This window comes from Tachyglossus aculeatus, chromosome 13 (assembly GCF_015852505.1).
Source record: "Tachyglossus aculeatus isolate mTacAcu1 chromosome 13, mTacAcu1.pri, whole genome shotgun sequence".
NCBI lineage: Eukaryota > Metazoa > Chordata > Mammalia > Monotremata > Tachyglossidae > Tachyglossus > Tachyglossus aculeatus.
Genome location: NC_052078.1, coordinates 16065446 through 16085880, shown reverse-complemented (window position 1 = coordinate 16085880; position 20435 = coordinate 16065446). Strand labels below are relative to the sequence as shown.

General features: G+C 40.7%; 1 protein-coding gene across 5 annotated transcripts in view; it reads right to left on the bottom strand.

Moving 5' to 3' along the window:
* The window catches only part of ARHGAP12 (Rho GTPase activating protein 12), a 97176-nt gene that overhangs the window by 42067 nt on the left and 34674 nt on the right, over window positions 1-20435 (bottom strand). For all 5 annotated transcript variants that reach the window (XM_038755550.1, XM_038755552.1, XM_038755551.1 and 2 more), the window contains exon 5: window positions 3602-3862. In XM_038755550.1, coding sequence (XP_038611478.1) covers window positions 3602-3862 — 261 coding nt within the window. The remainder of the gene's footprint in view (window positions 1-3601; window positions 3863-20435) is intronic.

The window sequence follows — 20435 nt, the reverse complement described above, 5'->3', positions numbered from 1 at the left end:
GAGCTAAGCCTTCCTCCAGACCACTGCAAATATGCAAAAGAGATATTCCTAAGAAGGGTAAGCCAGCCAGAAGTTTTGTATTACTCTTAAAGAGCTCAATGAGGGCAAAAAAAGGGAGAGAACACCACAAACAATAACAACTACAAATCCTGAAGTCATAAATACTTTAGTTGCGTGGAGTTGCACTATATCCTTCATTCCTCTGGGCTGAGGGTACTGTTCACCATCATTTTCCCACTTGTGTGCATGAGGCCATACCTGCACTAATAGATAAGCTTTGTTTGGAAATAAAGTGTAATACTGAAGCGACCTCTCCCCAGCACATCATTTATCTTGCATACTTGTTCTACATTCAGGGGAAGAATAACAAAAATCAGAAGGCAAGACTTGGTAATTTTCACCTTGCTAGGCTTTCAGCCTCAGTTAAATAAAGACATCCCCTGGACCTTCTTTGGACAGACTGTGAGTGAGCATCTGAGCGTGGCAAGTCATGCTGTCAATTACCAATGTTAGAAGGAAGGGGAATTGGGACAGTGCTTTTTTGTGGCGTAAATGGCCTAATTGTTGGTGCAAGTAACATAATCCTATTTATTGTGACCCAATCTGAATGGCACAGAACCTCTCCTTCTTTAAAGCCGGCTCCATTTTTTTCCAGAGTGCTTTAAAATGTTCACTGAGTCACTTTCATTCCTTTAAAAAAACGTTAACTGACTTAGTTAACATTCCCTAGTCTAATCAAAAACATGGAGCACTGCTTTCCCTTGCAAGCAGAGAAAGTACAGTTAACTCGCTAGATTAATTTTTCAAGAAAATACGGAAGCGCACAGAGCACGAGCTTGGGAATTAGAAGTCCTGGGTCCTAATCCCAGCTCCTCCACTTGTTTGCTGTGTCACCTGGGGCAAGTCATTTCATTTCTCTGTGCCTCAGTTCCCTCACCTGCAAAATGGGGATTCAATACTGTTTTCCCTTCCTACTTAGACTGTGAGCCTCACGTGGACCTGATGATCTTACACCTTCCCCAGCACTTACTATGGTGTTTGGCACAGAGTAAGTGCTTAACAAAAACCCATTATTAGTAGTAGTAGTAGTAGAGACTTGGCCAGGACAATCCCCAAATGATGGAAAGCAGACAGCATATTTCAGGGAGGCTAAACTACTACTCATGAGCCACATATGGCTTTTCACTTGCTTTGAGGCTCGCGAGGAAGAACTGCAAACCATATGCTTTACTCATTATTTCACCACTGCTGCAGTAGGCTGCTGCATATCACTCTTCCATTTTTTATGGCAGCGGTGGCAGGATCTTTGTCCAGCTGGGCCAGGGAAGGGAAGGATATGACCCCTGTCCCCATCTCTTGCTCGCTACCACTTGCCGCCGCCCCTCCCTCACCCCCTGCAACGTCTGCTTTAGGCCACTTACCACCACCCCACCACTGGGACACCTGACCATCATTACGGTTAAAGGAAATTTTTTTTCCCCCCTGAAGCTCTTGGCCATATATTAGGTTTTTGGTGTGTGGCTCTTTGGTCCATGAGGCTTGGCTCCACCTGGCATATTTACGGTGCAGAATGAAGCCACACTTTGGCCCCAACATTTAATAATAATTAGCTACACAACTTCTGAAAAGGGATCAGTGAGCTTCCTTTAACTGCCCAGAGCCAGAATGAAGGGACAGGTGCAACTCAGTGGGTTTGGTGGCTTTCTCGTGCTAGTGGTGGGTCAGAACACTTTGCATGCCCAGATACTTCAGACCTGAGTGACTGGAAACCCCAGGGTTGGGAATCTGGGGGGTTGGCTACTGTAATTTTCAAGCCAGACCTGGCAGCACACTTGAAAGATCAGGGCTTGCACATTATACCACAGAACACAAAAACTCTAGCTTAAAATACACTAGTAGTATGATTTTTTTTGACATCATATTTTAAGAACGATCATATTCTCTTTCTCCAGGTGGGTTCTTTAAAATGACCTGCTAGTTAAACGGGTTTCTCCAAATTTTTCCTTCTCCAACCACTAACCACTGTATAATTTCACTTCCATACGCTTCAAATGTCAAGCTCTAGGCACCATAATCCCTAGGCTTCTTCATTTCTGATGGAAGCAAGAAAAGAAGTAAAGAGGGGTGTGCTCAGAGCCCTTGCCAAAGTCTGTAGCTGGGAAGGAATGCAGTAGCCCCTTCTAGAACAACTGAACTATTGAGTTTGGACTTCCATCATCAGAGGAGTGCCAGAACTGTCTCCACAGTTATTTTCAAGGCCCTTCTAGGAGGCCCAAGTGATTTGTTTCCCCTGGAAACCTTTCTGGGCTCAGGGGATTTTCCCACTTGCTTTATCATTCTATAGTTAACTTTGCTTTCTAATGATAATGTGTTAAAATTTCAAACTGCAAGCAAGGAGATGAAGAATTGAGTGAAATAACTAGATTTACACAAGCAGGAAAACTGAAAGGCATCCTAATCACTACCTCTGATGGTGCATATTTTTATGCATTTTCCATTCCGAATTAGAGAAGAAAAACAAAATAATGGATACTTTGGAGAACATTTGCACTAGGAAATGCACCTTGAACTACAGGGAAAAATCACAGGTCTGTGAGTCAGGAGACCAGGGTTCTAATCCTGCTTCTTCCACTTGACTCCATAAATACCTCTGATCGATTGTCTATGTGACCTTGGGCAAGTCACTTAACTTCTCTGGGCTTGTTTCCTCACCTGTAAAATTGATATTAAATACCTGTTCTCCCTCCCCATTGCAGGGTGGGCCTTGTGAGGGGCAGGGGCTGTGTCCTAACTGCATGTAATACAGCTACCCGGGTGCTTAATGAAAGGCTTAGCACTTAGAAAATGCTTAACAAATACCACTATTATTTTAAAAGAATGCAGCAATAACTACCTACTGAGCAACCGTGAACTGACGGTATCTACTGAGCACTTACTGTGTGCAGAGCACTACAGGAAGCACTTGGGAGAGTACAATACAAACAAGCTGGTAAGGGCAAGCTTAAACAAGAGTCTAGGGCAAGCACAGAACCTACCTCCTCCCCTTATCAAATGGGTGGCAAAAAAATTTGTTTATTTATGCAGTGGTGGGGACTGGGCCTCAGGCAAAATAAGGTCTTAAACACAGGCCTGACTGTGTGAATGGCCAGGAATTAAATGTAGTGATACCTGTAAAAGATTTGGCTGGAAACTGGGAAGAATTGAAGTCCAAAAATGCTGTCACTTTTAGCTGATTTAAAATATGATCTCTTTTTTTTCCCTATTCTTCCTAAGAGACTGAGCAAGCTTTTTCTTCTAATAGGGGCTAACTGTACTATTGAGTGGAATGGGGGGGAATAGAAGCAGGGTATTCTATAAATAGATGCAGACAGCACTGTAAAAGATTCACTGTAATGTTTACAACTGTGCAAGGACAGAGATAATGAATGTGAATATTGCAAAATATTATGAGCTGGCATCTGCACAGATAAAACCTGAACCTAAGAAAAAAATAATTTATCCCTTCCTAACAGCTATGAGCATGGAGCCAAAGGAAGTCACTCCAACCTTTTCTCCAAAGCAATGCAAGGCTGACTGCCACTGATTGCTTACTCAGTCGTACCTCTTGATCGGTTGGATTCTGGAAATCTCTGCTTATGCTGGCATCTCGCGTCCAACGAGGAGGCTTCCATGTTCTTTCTTGCGTTCCCCTGTTGTAGTAATAACAACGTCCCGTACTATCCTTGTGAGTTTCCCATTCTCCATTAATCTGAATCGCAGGGCTCCCAGGAAGAGGTGGGAGTGCAGCCTGAGATATTTTCAATTCTTGCAGATTAGCATAGACGGGAGAATCTGGCCTTCCTTGGTTTGGTGGTGTAGTAGCCTATGGAAACAAGAATTCAGACAGCTTTCATATTCAAAAGAAAACTTCAGCACAAAATTAAACAAACACCACATGGTCTTTTTCATTTGTACTGTCTGGGTCATTTGGATAAATCACACGGAAACCCTGAAAACACTACTATTACTACTGAATAGGGCAAAGGCAATAATTTTGGTTGGAAAAGAGTAAGATTTTATTTAAAGTGTCAAATCATCTCTCTCAAATTCACGTCAAATAGTTCAGTTCACACACAAATGATTTGCTGTCAACACTGCACAGCTCAGAATCTATTACTCAACCAAGAATCTATTTCGTTTTCCTCACTGTGCAGTAGAGGCTTGAAATAATAACTGTCCTTTTTTTGTTAGTATCTGCAAAAAGCAAAAAAGACAACTTCCAGAATTACTAGATATTAGAAACATTTAGCAAGATCAACCTTTCAAATTAGGAAACCAATTTAGTCTGATTTACAATACAAATATCCTTGTCTGATCATCCCTACTGCTTTCACTGGGATTATGGCATAACGGATCATGGAGTCGCCCACGGAGTGACAACCCTTGAGATGTTACATGGGCATCATCATCATCATCATCATCATCAATTGTATTTATTGAGCGCTTACTGTGTGCACAGCACTGTACTAAGCACTTGGGAAGTACAAGTTGGCAACGTATAGAGACAGTCCCTACCCAACAGTGGGCTCACAGTCTAAAAGGGGGAGTGGGCAGTTGCAGAACTAAAGGCAATGAGCCAGCTCTCAGGCTTTTAAGCAGATTTGGGTGAAAATGTAGAGTAGGAGAGATGGGGAAGATAAATGGTGATGAAAAAGTAACTATCTTACCCACTCCTCCCTCTACCTGCTTTGACTAGAAACTAGGGAGATGAGATCATTGCCCAACTTCCTCCTGCAGTCACAGAATTCTTTTCAGAATCACCTTTTCTTCTTTGCAAATCACCAATACCCCTACACTTCCCTTCGCAGATCAACAGTAGAAAGGTATTTGTGTGATACTGTAAATTATTCTGGCTTGCCCTTAGGGTTCTTGCAAATCCCTTCCGTCTATGAATTTAAAAGAAAAATGTCACTTGTGAGAGCAATTTCACCCTTCTAATTTTCAGGACAACTCTTTAAATACCAAATGAGACAAACTGGGAATCAAATGAGGAGAAAGAAATATGTGAAAAAATAAATTAAAAATTAAACACTGAGGGACCTGGGTTTATTGACAAACCATCAGTCGTACCAGGACTAGTCTATACACAGTTTTTCATATAAGGTCACATTAGATCAGCCACAACAAAACTAGAATTTTTGTATGCTGTATCTTAGTACATTAAAAATGTACTTTAACTTATCCTGACAAGTTTTCTTTATCATCTTTAAAATGCCCCTCAACGTGTCAGCCAACAGACATTATTACTAATAATCAAAATAAAAACACTAATGATACTTAAGAGATTACTATGTGCCAGGTACTGTTCAAAGTGCTACAGAAGATACAGGTCAATCAGGTTGGATACAGTCCCTATCCCACATGGGGCTCACCATCTTAATGAAAATTTTAGAGATGAGGGACCTGAGGCACAGAGAAGTGAAGTGACTTGCCCAGGTCTCAGTGCCACAATTCTTGCAGTGATAACCACAAATCTCCCTTTCCCATATTCCCTCACAGTGGTAAGGATAGAGAGAATCCATAACAGATGAACATCAGATGTTAAATTGAGATGGTAACAGCTCAAAAAATTTATGCTCTAGCAATATAACTTGGCCCGATTAGCAACTGAAATCTTGAGTCATGACTGAATTCCCTTGTGAAATACATCTGTCAAAATCATGCAATTTTAAAAACCTAGAAAGAATGTTACATAGTCATTTTCTGAATAAGATATGCAAGGGGAAAAGTCAGGATATTTCTAGTAAGTAGTTGTATAAGATATATTTGCATGTATAAGGAAAAAGTTATATTAAAATGTCATCCCTTTCATCGTTGTTAGTGCTGAACTGCTAGTTGAGGCTAATCTGAATCCTAAATACAGACTGGTTTAACTCTTTGGTAGGACGTGGGAGAGACTTGTACGCCACATCACAAGAAACCAAATTTAAGGTTCTAATCAAATGGGAAATAACTCCTAAAAAGGTACATTATTTACAAATCCAATCCTTGAAAAGAAAACCTACCAAGAAGATTATATATCCAACAGCATGTGGGAAAAAAACAGTTGAGGCAAATAGCTAGGGAAAAAAAAGAGAGGAAGGAAGAGTTTTACGAGACTGCTGAGTGTGGAAAAACTTGCAGATTTTGACAAACATTACTCCCTTTACTCCTCTTTACTCCCTTCATGTTTTTCAGGAGACTTGTGAATTTTTTCCCCAGAACTTAGTAGGGTACACTGCACATCGAAAGTGCTCAGTAAATACAGTTACTATTACTTGTCTTGTCTTATGCTGTCGCGTCATCTTCCATACCAGGTTCAATAAAGTGCAGACCTTTAAACCCTAGGTTTTTGGAATCTGTTTTCTAATTTTAAAATGTTCCACTAGGTGCCAGCCAAGAGTTTATATCATTCATAAACTACATAGTAGTGTAGCCAGTTAAAATGTAATGGATTTTTTTCTTTTATAATAATTTTTAATAATTGTGGTATTTCTTAAGCACTTACTATGTGCGAAGCACTGTACTAAGTGCTGGGGTAGATATAAGATAATCAGGTTCCACGTGTGTGGCTCAGTGGAACGAGCAGGGGCTTTGGAGTCAGAGGTCATGGGTTCAAATCCTGCTCTGCCAATTGTTAGCTGTGACTTTGGGCAAGTCACTTAACATCTCTGTGCCTCAGTTACCTCATCTGTAAAATGGGGATTAAGACTGTGAGCCCCCGTGGGACAACCTGATCACCTTGTAACCTCCCCAGTACTTAGAACAGTGCTTTGCACATAGTAAGCGCTTAATAAATGCCATTATTATTATTATTATTATTATTATTATTATTATACACACCCAAACCCCAGGAGATCTGTTTGGTTCGTGCTATAAACCACACAAACTGAATTCAACAGGTGGTTAATTTGGGGGGGAAAGGCAGAAAAAAGAAATTCAGAACAGGACATCTCCTTGGTAAATTTGTTCTTTAAAATCTTAGACTTTAAGCCCCATTTGGGCAGGGATGGGATTGTCTTGTATCTAGCCCAGTACTTAGTACAGTGCCTAATATATGAGTGCTTAACAAGTATCATTTTAAAAAAATCCCTCAATAAAAAGGGGCTCCTCTAATAGTCCCAAATAGCAAAAGCAAAATGAAGACCAGGTGTAGAAAAACGGAGAGGAGTAATTTACGAGCCCCCTCCTCCTCCAGCTGCTTTTTGTAATTCCATGACATCAGCCCTGAATCCAGCCATTCGTGGTCCTCCTGGCTCACCAGAATTCACTCACTCATTCATTCAATTGTATTTATTGAGCACTTACTGTGTGCAAGGCACTTTACTAAACACTTGGGAGAGTAACAATGTAACAATAAACAGACATTCCCTGACCACAATGAGCTTACAGTCTAGAGGGGGAGACAGACATTAATATGAATAAATTACAATAAGTACCAGGAGCACGTATGCTCCTCATTCCTTTCTTGACAGACCTTTTTTAATTTCCTGTGATTACTGGGAGGCTGTGCTAGGAGGCAGACTATATGCTCACAGAGGATGAAATGTTTTCTGAGAATTTTACTCTACCCTCCATCCCTTCCATCTCCTTTCCCTCTTTTCTTCCAAGGGATAAAACATGGGCGGCAGGAGGGATGAGGATGAGTAGGGAGTCAGGACTGACCCCATGGATCGAAAGTCTCCGGGCCTTTCCTTTCCTAAGATGACAGAGAAGCCTCTACAGAGACATGCCAGTGGTGTTGATTTTTACTTCCGTGTAAATAAAAGTCACACTGTATCTTTCTGGTGTCTCTGGCTAGAAATCAGGAGCAGCCCTGCTCCCTCAGCCTCTCCCACTCAGTGCTTCCAAACTCTCCAAACCCCTCTTTAAATTTTCTCCCCCTCTTCCAAAGCTTAAGACGTGATTTTTACCGACTGCCAGCAGCTCCCACACATGTCCCATCTCCCTCAATCACTGCAGTCATTTATTCATTTAATCGTATTTATTGAGCGCTTGCTGTGTGCAGAGCACTGTACATACCTTCCCAACACTACTTTTTGGGAATCCTTTTCCAAGCTGCAGCTGGACCCAGATGCAGACCCCAGGACTGCTCCAACCACAGAGGCCAGGACAGGATGGGGGGCCGGGGAGGCCTGTGGTCCCTGGACCCCTTCCCCACCTTAGTCCCATGACAGAGATGGTCCCGGGTATGTAGCAACCAGGGAGAGTGCTGACCCCAGCCCTGAGACGTTACAAAGCAGCAGTGAACTCAGGGAGAACTTAATGTACTTAAATACACAGCAAAATATCTATTTTTTAATGTATAAAACCATGAGAACTCCCTACATCTCACTGACTCGATGCAGAAGATGCAATTCAGACATATTTTCCCCAAGAATGTTGCTAGAAGGCTATATGTAGCACTCCAAGAATTCCACAAATATAATAAAACTAGGACACACCTCTGTATGAACATACCTCTGTTAATCATTTATGATGGAATGATCCACTGAGTCCACAAGGTAACAAATTACCGAGGTTGGCGTACTATTAGACCTCTAAAATCTGACTTCAAGTGTCTCAGAAACTAACTTTCAGATTCAACTCAAAATTAGATGTCTAAGCCAAAAGGGAAAACAGGGTACTTGGGGAAAAAGAGTGGTAGGGTTTTTAGTGATCAAGAAATCATATTATGTTTTGATGATTATTCATTTTTAAACCAGGACTATTGGAAGCCCAGCTAGGTTACAAAAAATTCAGATGATGCTAAATTACAGTGCTAGATAATGTTGCTTTTGTTAAAGACAGAAGAAGAAAAAGCCCAGGAAAAATAACTCGCTTTAATGCATGCAGTACTGTGGATACCTATCTTCAGAAGAGGCTCAATCTTTTAAGACTATTAAATGATGCGTTCAGGCAGCTGTACAATGTTTGAATGTGAGAAAACAAAATATCCTACGTACAGATCTTTCTTCTTGGTAACAACCCACAATCCCATGAAAACTGCAGGTTTGTGGAGAGCAGACCCACCTCCCACCTTCTCCCTTATTCCTGCTTTCCCTTCCCTCTTTTTCTCCTCCCCAGAGTTTCTCGGAATGTGTGAATCTTGCTGAAATACTGGGGTAAGTCATAATTTCACAATTCTGCAGGGAGGGTAGAAGTGGGGAAAAATAAGCACCGAGAAGCACAGTGTAACATACATAAACAAAAGTGTGGGGACAGCCAAACACAGGATCACTCTGGAATTTACTCCTGGATATTGGACTGATTAACTGGTGTGTCCCTTAACCACCTCTGGAGAACTTGAAATTACAAGCCCAGGTACGGTGTGATTTAAAACCCAATTAAGACGTATAAGGTGCTAAGAATGGATAGTTTCATTACATTTGAAATAATGCTGAAAATCTTTTGGGGTTCAAAGTTGGGGTATTTCTATAGGATACAAGAAAAAAGTGGCAGCAATTAAAAGTATTTCACAGCCTAGCATCTCTTAGTGTACTTCAAATAGTTAAACAGGCGTAAATTAAAGATGTGACAACCAAACTAACAACATTTCTCAGGTGCACGCAGGACTTTATTATCAGCTTGCAATTCTTTGGGGTTTAGTAAAATTCTTCAGTAATATAATCACTTATTCTGTGGCATTAATTTATGGTGTGCCTGAAATGAACGATATTAAATCCACAAAAAGAAAAACACTTTAGTCTAAGTGGCGAGGGATCAAGTTTGTTCTCTAGAGTCCGGATCATTATGGGCGCTCAACTGCTAAAATGACAACTTGGGGAATCAATAAATCAATGGTATTAATTAAGCAATTGCTGAGTGCAGAGCACTGTACTAGGCGCTTGGGAGAATACAATAGAGTTGGTAGATATGATCCCTGCCCTCGAGGGGCTAATGAGGTAGTGGGGGAAATGGATGTTAAAATAAATTACAGTTATGGAAAGAGGCAGAATATCAGGCTATAAACACAAGTGTTCTGGGGCTGAGAGTGAGGTGAATATGAAATTTATTAAGGGGAACAGTCCTATGGGCACAGGTGACGCAGAGAGGAGGATGAACCGGGTACGGAGATGAGCTATCAAGGAAGACCTTTTGGAGGACAAAAGCACATTTGACAGACTTTGAAGATGGGGAGAGTGGTGGTTCTGTCAGACATGAAGTGGGAGGGAATTCCAGGCCAGGGAGAGGGTGGGAGCCACGCGTCGGAGGCAAGATAGAGGTACAGAGAATAAGCAGGTGTTAAAGGATCAATCTTATTTATTGAGCACTTACTATGTGCAGAGCAGTGAACCAAGTGCTTGGGAGAGTACAATATAACAAGAACACAGAGCTGGTAGAAACATTCCCTTTCCACAATGATCTTACAGTCTAGAGGGGAGACAGACATAAGGAAATTACAAATACAATAATAATAATATTTTTGGTATTTGTTAAGCGCTTACAAGGGGCAAAGCACTGTTCTAAGTGCTGGGAAGGATACAAGGTGATCAGGTTGTCCTATGTGGGGCTCACAATCTTAACCCCCATTTTACAGATAACAGGCACAGAAAAGTTAAGTGACTTGCCCAACGTCACACAGCTGACAAGCGGTGGAGCAGGGATTCGAATCCATGACCTCTGCTTCCCAAGCCCGTGCTCTTTCCACTAAGCCACACTGCTTCTCTATTATGTGTTGTGTTAAATATGTGTTTGTGGGACTGAGGGAGGGGCGAATAAAGGGAGCAAATCGGAGAGACGCAGGAGGGAGTGGGAGAAGAGGAAATGCGGGTTTAGTCAGGGAAGGCCTCTTGAAGGAGATGTGCTTTCACTAAGGCTTTGAAGGTGGGGAGAGTAATTGTCTGTTGGATATGAAGAGAGAGGGCATTCCAGGTCAGAGGAGCACCCTTGCCCAGTGGAGAGAGCAAGGGCCTGGGTTCTAATCCTGGATCTGCCACAAGTCACCGGACTTTTCTGTGCCTCAGTTACCTCATCTGTAAAATGGGGATTAAGACTGTGAGCCCTATGTGTGATAGGGACTGTGTCAAACCTGATCAACTTGTATTTACCGCAGTGATTAATACAATGCCTGGCAAATAGTAAGTGCTTAAATACCATAAAAAAAAAAGGATGTGGGAGAGAAGTCGGCGGTGAGAGAGACGAGGTGGAGGTACAGTGAGTAGGTTAGCATTACAGGAGTGAAGTGTATGAGCTGAGTTGTAGTAGGAGAGCAGCGAGGTGAGGTAGGAGTGGGCAAGGTGATTGAGTGGTTTAAAGCTGATGGTGAAGAGTGTCTGTTTGATGTAGCAGTGGATGGGCAGCAGCTAGAGGGTCTTGAAAAGCGGGGAAACATGGACTGAACATTTTTGCAGAAAAATGATCCAGGCAGTGAGTGAAGTATGGACTGGGGTGGGGAGAGACAAGAGGCAGGGTGGTCAGAAAGGAAGCTGATTCAGTAATCAAGGCAGGATAGGATAAGTGATCAGATTAACGTGGTAGCAGTTTGGATGGAAGAGGAAAGGGCGGATTTTAGCGACGTTGTGAAGGTCAAACTGACAGGATTTGGTACAGATTGAATATGTGGGTTGAATGAGAGAGCTGGGTCAAGGAAAATGCCAAGGTTATGGGCTTGTGAGACAGGAAGGATTGTGGAGCTGTTCTACAGAGGAGTGATGTATGGGTGCTGGGTTGCCGAAGGAGATCAGCGAGAGCTGGTAAGAGGGGAAAACTGGGTTTTCTCCATTTTCAGTTTCAGGTGGCTTTATTCCGTTTAGTAGCTTTTAAAAGATTCCATAATTGGTTAAGCAAGCAAAAGTCACCAAAAACTGGTGGTTAGGGCCTTACCTTGATCTGGTTGCACATTTCCACTGTACTCAGGAAATACACCCGAGAATACAATTTTTTTTCCAACCCCTGGTTTCTGGCCTACATGGTTATACTACAATAAAGAACGAACAAACTGGAGGAAGTCGGAACCTTTAACTATAAGACTTGCTTCAGAAATCAAACAAAAGAATTAGACAGAAAACAAAGGGGTGGTTGAAATAAGGCCCTACATGGGACCAAGTTTCAGCCCCCCAGGCCCACAAGCTAGGCAACAAAAACAGAGCACCTCCAAGGATCAGATTCGGACCAGGTGTTTTACAACCTTTCAATATCTGGGCTTCCTCAAACCTATGTTTGGACCTCCAGAACTTAACATAATAGCAGCCAAACAAAAAATACTATTATTACTGTATTTGTTAAAGTGCTTACTATGTGCCAAGTGCTGTTCTAACTGTTAGAGAAGATACAAGTCAATCAGGTTGGACACAATTCCTGTCCCACACAGGCTCTCAATCTACATAGGAGGGAGAACAGGAATTGAAGTCCCATTTTACAGATGAAGGAACTGAGGCACAGAGAAGTTAAGTGACCTGCCCCATGTTTCACAGGAGGAAAGCGGCGGAGCCAGATTAGTTCTCTATCCACTAGACTACACTGCTCTTCCAGTGATTACCCAGCCATTTCCGCAGGAGCCCAACATGCAGAGCAGAAGCGACAGGAGCATTTACCGGTTTTCCTAGGGAAAACCTTACCTGCAATGCAACTTCCTCCAAAACTGCCACCACCAAAGAAACAGGTTTGAGCAGCCTCAATGGAAAAATTCAGTCCAAGAGGGAGCACTATCAATCCTACTTGCGCACCTACTATGTGCCAAGCAGTATACTGAGAACACAATATAATAAAATTGGTAGACACGATCTCCCCACAAGGACTCTGCATTCTAGTAGAATACTATACAGTTGGGAATTCTTTCAATCTTGCCTTCCCTGCTTCTGATTGTCCTTGAAATTAATATTAAAAAAAAAGGAAAGATGAACCAACAGGCTATATATCAGGTCAACTTTAGTGGACCATATTTACATTTTCCTGGTCTTCTGACCCTACTACAAAAAGGAGCCTGCTTTAATGATTTTTGTGGTTGATGAAATGTGCATGTGTTTTTTATGGAACAATGAAAAGTTGGCACGGGCATCTAGTTTCAGGGTGGCCTTGGGAACCATTCGATCGAACCAGAGCAGCAGGAAACATCACACAAGCATGATGCTTTAGGAGAACACAGATTTCCCTAAAACCCACTATGAACCTCTTTAAACACTGTTGCCTCTTTTCCCCTCCACCTGATTTCACCAACCCCTTTCTCACATCTTTCCTAAGGCCTGGAACTCCCTTCCCCTCCATATACACCAGATCACCACTCTCCCCACATTCAAAGTCTTATTCTGGTCACATCTCCAAAAAGGTCTTCCCCGATTAAGCTCTCTTTTGCCCCCACTCCCTCACCCTTCTAGACTGTGAGCCTGTTGTGGGCATGGATTATCTCTTTTGCTGAATTGTACTTTCCAAGCATTTAGTACAGTGTTCTACACACAGTAAGTGCTCAATAAATACAACTGAATGAATGAATCTATGCACTTGGATCCATACCTTTTGTGCATTTGGTATTCACCCACACAGCCCCACAACATTTTATGTACATATCCTTAAATTATTTGTTTCTATTAATGTCTGTCTTCCCCTTCAGACTGTAAGCTTGCTGTGGACAGGGAACTCTATTGTATTGTGCTCTCCCAAGTGCTTAGCATAGGGCTCTGCACACAGTAAGCGCTCAATACCCCTGAATGATTCACCAGGTCCAATTTCTTTTGAAAAAAAGTAGTTTAAGCATAAAATATTTATACTGGATAATATTTCAAATATAAGCCTAACAAGGTTGATTACTTCTCTTAATGGTGAATTAAATATACTTTTTCTGTATTCTTTTTTTGCTTTCATCTTGGGGAGACAAACACAAAGATATTGGAACCACCTTCATGGAGATTTTACTTAATCAATATATCAATTGTATTTATTGAGCACTTACTTTGTGCAGAACACTGTACTAAGTGCTTGGGAGAGGACAAAGTAGCAGAGTTGGTAAACACAGTCTCTGCCCACAGCAAGCTTACAGTAAGGAAGACAACCATATGTGGAGTGGGATGGGAGGGGAGGTTTGAACTAAATAGCGTCAGCCTTAGCCCTCTGAGGGATCGGGACTAATTCCCATCTGTGCATTCATTTCCAGTGCAAAGAGTAAGTGCTTATTAAATACTATTATTACTACTGGAAGCAGGAGGATAGATTAGATGACTAAGTTCCTTTTAGCCCCCTGACTATTAAAATACTGCAAATGAGGTCAAGTATGATTTTTTTAAAACCCTCATTTCTGTTATCACAATGTTATACTTTCTCTCAATTTAGTCAGTTATCATCAGCTTTCCACTGAGGCCAATACACCAATCTCTGCAAAAAAAAACCCAAAAAGCTTTATAAACTCCATGGATTGCACCCACCCCCCCCATGACTTTCAAGCTCTAATTTATGTTTGTATTGCTCCACAACTTCCAGTATTTGTCCCAGTCCTCTTACTTCACTTTCCCCTTTCTTCCCCAACTATTAGCCAGCTGAGTAGCCAGTATGCTATATAAAAATACTAAAGTAAAAAAAAAAAAATCCTCTAAAACTGGCACGCATTGCTGGGTCATGCTCACCACCTTTCAGGGCAATATGCCCTGCAAAAAACTCCTCCAAGTCAGCATTCCTCTCTACCCCCATGAAGGACGAGCCAAAATCTAGGTAAATCACAATTTCCTCTTTCCCACATTTAACATTTCCTCCTATCCCAAAGGAACAAAAAAGTATGAAGATAGGATTTTGCACAATTTTCACTTAGCAAGTTTTGTTATCTTTCGTTATCCCAGTGCTGAAATCCCCTTTTTGCAAACAAAATACAATATTTAGACAAGCCATTCTTACTCACCAGTTAAGTCATTGTTTTCTTCCAGTTCAGAGGATTTTTTTTCTACTCCGTCAGGCATTAAAAGTTGAATACAGTCCTTTAAAACCAGCAGTCAATTCCCTATTTCTTTTTTTTACACAAGGTGGTGACTGACTTAGGAAACTGCATAGCCAGCATGTTACCCTTCCCTTTCTATATCAGAAAATAAAAGTTAAAAGATGCATTCCTTTGGTAATTTTATACTCCAAGTTCTAGAGTTTCACATTAAATATGAAGTGTTCTTTATTACTATGGGAGATGCACTTTGTTGTTCTTTATAAAGGTTGTGAAAAATCCAATAATTTGAAAGTTCTCAAATGACATACGACCTATTTGTTTCTTTTGGCAGATGTTAACTCAAAATTCAGTAACTTATTTTTATGCTGTAAGTCAAATAGTTTAATAGACTCTATTGCCTTGGGAAATATTTATGAACCTGTTGCCAAGCGCTAACGCATTCATTCAAGTACATGAAAAAATGCTTCCTCTTTCAATAATTCTTACTGAGTACAGGAAACTCATTTTCTTAATGACTCAATATGGTACTTAAAACCTATTTAAACCTTCAAGGCCAGACCTTATGAACATGATGAACTGCTGAAAACAACAGAAGAGTTCTCAAGACAAAAAAAAGGGGGAAGGTGGGGAAGCAATCCTGAGCAAAAGTTCATTTTAAGACTACTAATCCAATAGGTAGTTTTAAAAAAGAATTGTTTGCTTTAATTTTGAGACCAATATTGCCTCCAGCTATTGTCCTGCACTTTAAGCTCCAACTCATTTTTATATAGTGCTAAACAATTTGTTGCTCTGCTTACCAGGTAGTCATTATTAATAATAATAATAATGATTATGACGGTATTTGTTAAGCGCTTATTTTGTGCCACTGTTCTAAGTACTTGGGGGGGGGGGTACAAGCTAATCAGGTTGTCCCGCCTTGATCCCCATTTTACAGATGAGGTAACTGAGGCACAGAGAAGTGACTCGCCCAAAGTCACAGCTGACAAGTGGAGGAGGCAGAACTAGAACCCATGACCTCTGACTCTCAAGCCCGTGCTCTTTCCACTAATCCACGCTGCTTCTCTGCTTAGAGATTGTGGGTCCAGTAAGTCACCAAGACTTAAATGAGAATAACTCAGACCTTTAATTAATCCACTGTGGACCTCTTGGCCATTCATTTATCTAAATCTACCACTCTCAAGTCACAATGGTTGCCCCACCGCCCAGCTGCTGTTGGATTTGATCAACAACTCTGTACGATTTTGTAATTGGGCTGCCTCTCAGTCACTGTCCTTCCAGACTGAAATCAATAAGTGTTAACTGGGGCATGGCGGTATATCCTTTTCCTAATGTTGCCCAGGAGGGGAGATATGTTTGGCAAAACTGGAAGAGGGAGGGAGGAAATCCAGATCCGAGGGCAATGGAGGGAACACTGGGTTAGAGGTTCTCCTGGAAAAAAAGGAGTGCAGAGTACGAGCTGGAGGGTGTAGTAGAAGAGAGCAGAAGGGTAAGCTGGAGCCAGCCGAAGTAGAACCTTGTTATCAAGTGTCAGCCGATCTCTAAGTATCTGCTTCTCCAAGCCTTCCTCCCAGGCAAGAGAGAATAATGATGCCTTTGAATGTAGAACAACTTGTTCCAGGGCTTCCAGACTGAGATTCTTCCATAAATACTAAAAATGAATTTAGGAAAAATCCAAGGAAGTGACCCATATACCATCTTTACTGGAATACAGCTTTAAAGGTTAATAAGTTAAACCTCATGTACAGTCCAATTGACTAAAAAACAAAACTGGATTGAGAGTTTTGTAATTACTACTTAAGAACTTTCTAAAATTGATAGAAATGAAGCTGGTAATATATAAAGGGTTTAAAAAAATAAGAGGATTAAACTTCGCTCAGTAAATCACCCATCTCCCTTTTTATATGAATAGCTACCAAGTCTATTATATATACTCTATAGGTAGAAGGGGCAAAGGCAAGAGAGCACTTGAGATGAACAAAAATTAAACCATTTCCAGAGACATTGGTCAGCTGTTTTATAGCATTAATGGAATTAATATGAAATCATATCTCCAAGTACAGTGAGTTGAAAATAAAATTAAAATCCATAAGAAAGTGAAAAAGGCTAGAAATAGATTTCCACTTTACTCAGAATTCATCCATGAAATAAAAATGTAAGAAAATTGACAATTCCAAATACAAATTGGTTCGAGGACTCTCACATGCCACCCTACAATACCTCAAGGCTAGCAACTTCCCTACGGGACCCAAACATACATCTAAACTCCCAGAGGCCCTTCTGGACTAAATAGACAAATCAGGGCCTAAAGGAACTTACCAGCATCCATGCTTCTAGCTGAATTCTATCCTCTAAGACACAGTCCTTAATTTCCGATGTGTTTGTTTTCAAGAAAACGGTTGCTACCAACTTGGTGATTCAGGGAAACCGAATGTCAAAAAACATTTGCTTAAAGTGGCAGTTAAGCTCAGACTAACAGTAACTTCTCTGCAGTACCTTCTTTACATTAGCCAACATGTCAGAGGAGAAATTTAGGTTCAAATGCTCCATTTCAATTTCCTGCTGCCTCTCAGAGTCTGGTCAAGTCTTTTAAAAGAATTAAATTATAGAATTTTCATTTACTAAAGTAGGCCTAAATTACTAAACAACAAGTACATGTTTATGAGCTTATGCTATCTAAATCATTAAGGAGAAGTTTCCCGAAAAAGAAAAATGGAAAAGGAGAAGATCAGGACAAAGTCAATTTTACACAGGTCATATTTATCATTAACTGAAAACTGAATTGGGAACAGTTCTTTTGAACATGACCCAAATTTATACTTAAAAAAAGATCTGTCCTGTTCTACTTATTCTTTTCTATTCCAAGACTAAACTGTACTCCACTCCAGATAACAGTGAAAGCTTTTGGAAACCTACATCTAAGTAACTCCCAACTTTTACAACTTGAGTGACTCTCATAATGATACCTTTTAAAACCAAAATTAAGCATTTTTGTTTTGCTCCTCTTGCACAGAATCTTATGCAATTCCAAATCTATACAATCTTTTTAAATAGTCTATTATTTCTTTGTAATACATCCACCACAATATGCTCACCTGTGTGAGCTTACATAGTCTTATAATAATGATGATAATCATACCACATCAAACCTGTATGCCTTCCTTCAAAGCTAACTGGAAGTTGACAAATGTTCATTTCAGTTAGAGCAAATGATTAAGTCATTATTAACTTGGGTTTCAAGGTTTAAAATGGTAAACTAGTTTAGAATTTTTAATAAAAAAGTGTTTTTCTTTTAGCATGTCCTAGCCAAGGAATCCAAAGTTTCAGGTGCCTTCTCAGTTACCTCCCTCTCAAAACGCTTGGGTTCAAATCTGATGATAACGGTAGGGTAAAAAAAAAAAAGAAAGAAAATGTGTATGAGCACAATTAAACACCTTCGCATCAGTGACACTAAAAGTGTTGGCCCCGATTGTTACTGAGGGATGTGATTATCACACTCAGTAAAGACTGCATGTCCAGGATTAACAGATCTATTAGCAGAAGACCAGAACCTTGAAGGTCCTTATCAAGAAGTCTCAACTAGATTCATCCACAGGGCTCCAAACCAAGCCAACATTTGGGGTTAATGGGAAAGTTTAACCTACGTCTGAACATCTTAATGCCAGAATTATAGCTAGGAACAATGTATTTGAAGTTGATTTTGTGAGGACCTGGTTCCCGAAAATCAATTCGCTAGTTTCCTTATTGCAGGCACTCAATATTTCTTAATACTATAACTAGAGTAACTATTTTCCTCTATCTTTAATTTATTTTTATGTCTGTCTCCTACCGTAGACTGTAAGCTCTTTGTAGGCAGGGAACAGGCCTTCCAACGCTACTGTACTGTACTTTCCCAAGCACTTAGCCAGTGCTCTGCACACAGTAATAAGCACTCAATTAATACCATTGATGGATTGGAACAAGGGGTTGAAAATGCAACATACAAAAATAATTTTCGAAATGTGGATATATTAAACTCCATTCTTTTGTCAGTATTTGCTGCTGCTTCCTCTTCTCTCCTCACTTTCACAGCTGTTTCATGAAAATGAAACTTCTGGTTAAATCACTTGCCAGCTCAAATGACTGAATATACTGCAAAAGAGTAGTTGCCTTTTTGTGGAAAAAACATTAAGCAACAATTGAAACTACAGCTGAAAAACTGAGTCACTTGTTTAAGCGTAAGAAACCATGTGATTAAAAAAAGGGCAGGTGGCACCCAGGATACTCTGGAATCGAAAAGGGCCAAGTTAAAAGGAAAAACAGCAAAATTCCAACCAAATTCATTAGGCGAAAGCAATTCCATTTTTGGCCCCACACTGTGGCATTATTCTGGACAGTGCGGTTAAAAATCTCTATGGCTCAGTTCCTCTATTTATAAAACAAAATGAAACTTACCCTCTCTACCACCTTTCTCTATAGGGATGTGGTGAGCGTCTGAGAATGTGTGCTCAGGATTTTTAGGTTCCCCAGCCAGAAGCATGACCTACATAAGTCGTAAGATTTTCATCTAAGATGAATACATTTTAAAAGACTAATCCTTCAAAAATGGAGTAGGAAAATGGCCAGAGGCCTCAATTCAAAGCATTCCTAAGCCTTGATGCACCAATGGATATTAAAGCAAGCACATTCCCTGCCCACAGTGAACTTAAAGTCTAGAGGGGAGACAGGGGATGGAGAGTAACAGAGATAGGGAAGGGGCGGGCTTGGCGAGGGTCTCTTTTCTGCTGCAGCAACTGTCTGAAGACGACCTAGTCATTTGGGCAAGTATCAAAAAACAGAGCTTGTCTCCCGTTCCTGCATTTTTACCCCATCCTCAACTCAAATTGTGAATTACTCCTAACCCCGTGGAAGCCCTATCAAAACTATAATGGTAAGAAATTAACAACGATTTTCCCATTCGCCATTTCAATTTCCTTTGGTACTATTTAAAAACAAATGTATTGGGCTGCTAATCATTTTATAAATATTGCAATCATTACTTGCAGCTTTTTAAAAATGTGGCTCATGTACAAACATAACCCAGAGGAATAAACAGTGAACCCGCAGGACTGAGCTTGACACAGTATAGCCAATAAACATAATCTTGTAGCCTAATATCTGTGTGGCCATAAAATCTGAACTGCAGTTAATAAAGTGAATGATTCTATAATTTAATTTACATGCACTTCTTGAGAGACTGCAAATTTGTGCTTAAACTTTCAACTATAAATATTAATTCATATTCAAAAAGACTGAGTCGGAAGGACCTGGATTCTAACCCTGGCTCTGTCACTTGTCTGCTGTGTGATCCTGGGAAAATCACGACTTCTCTGTGCCTCAGTTACCTCATCTATAAATTAGGGATTCAGACTGTGAGCCCCATGTGGGACACTGGACTGTGACGGGACCTGATTACCTTAGAGAAACAGCATGTTGTAGTGAATAAAAGGCCTGAGAGTCAGAATGTCATGGGTTCTAATCCTAGCTCCGCCACTTGTCTGCTGTGTGACCTTGGGTAAGTCACTTTACTTCTTTGTGCCTCAGTTACCTCACCTGTAAAATG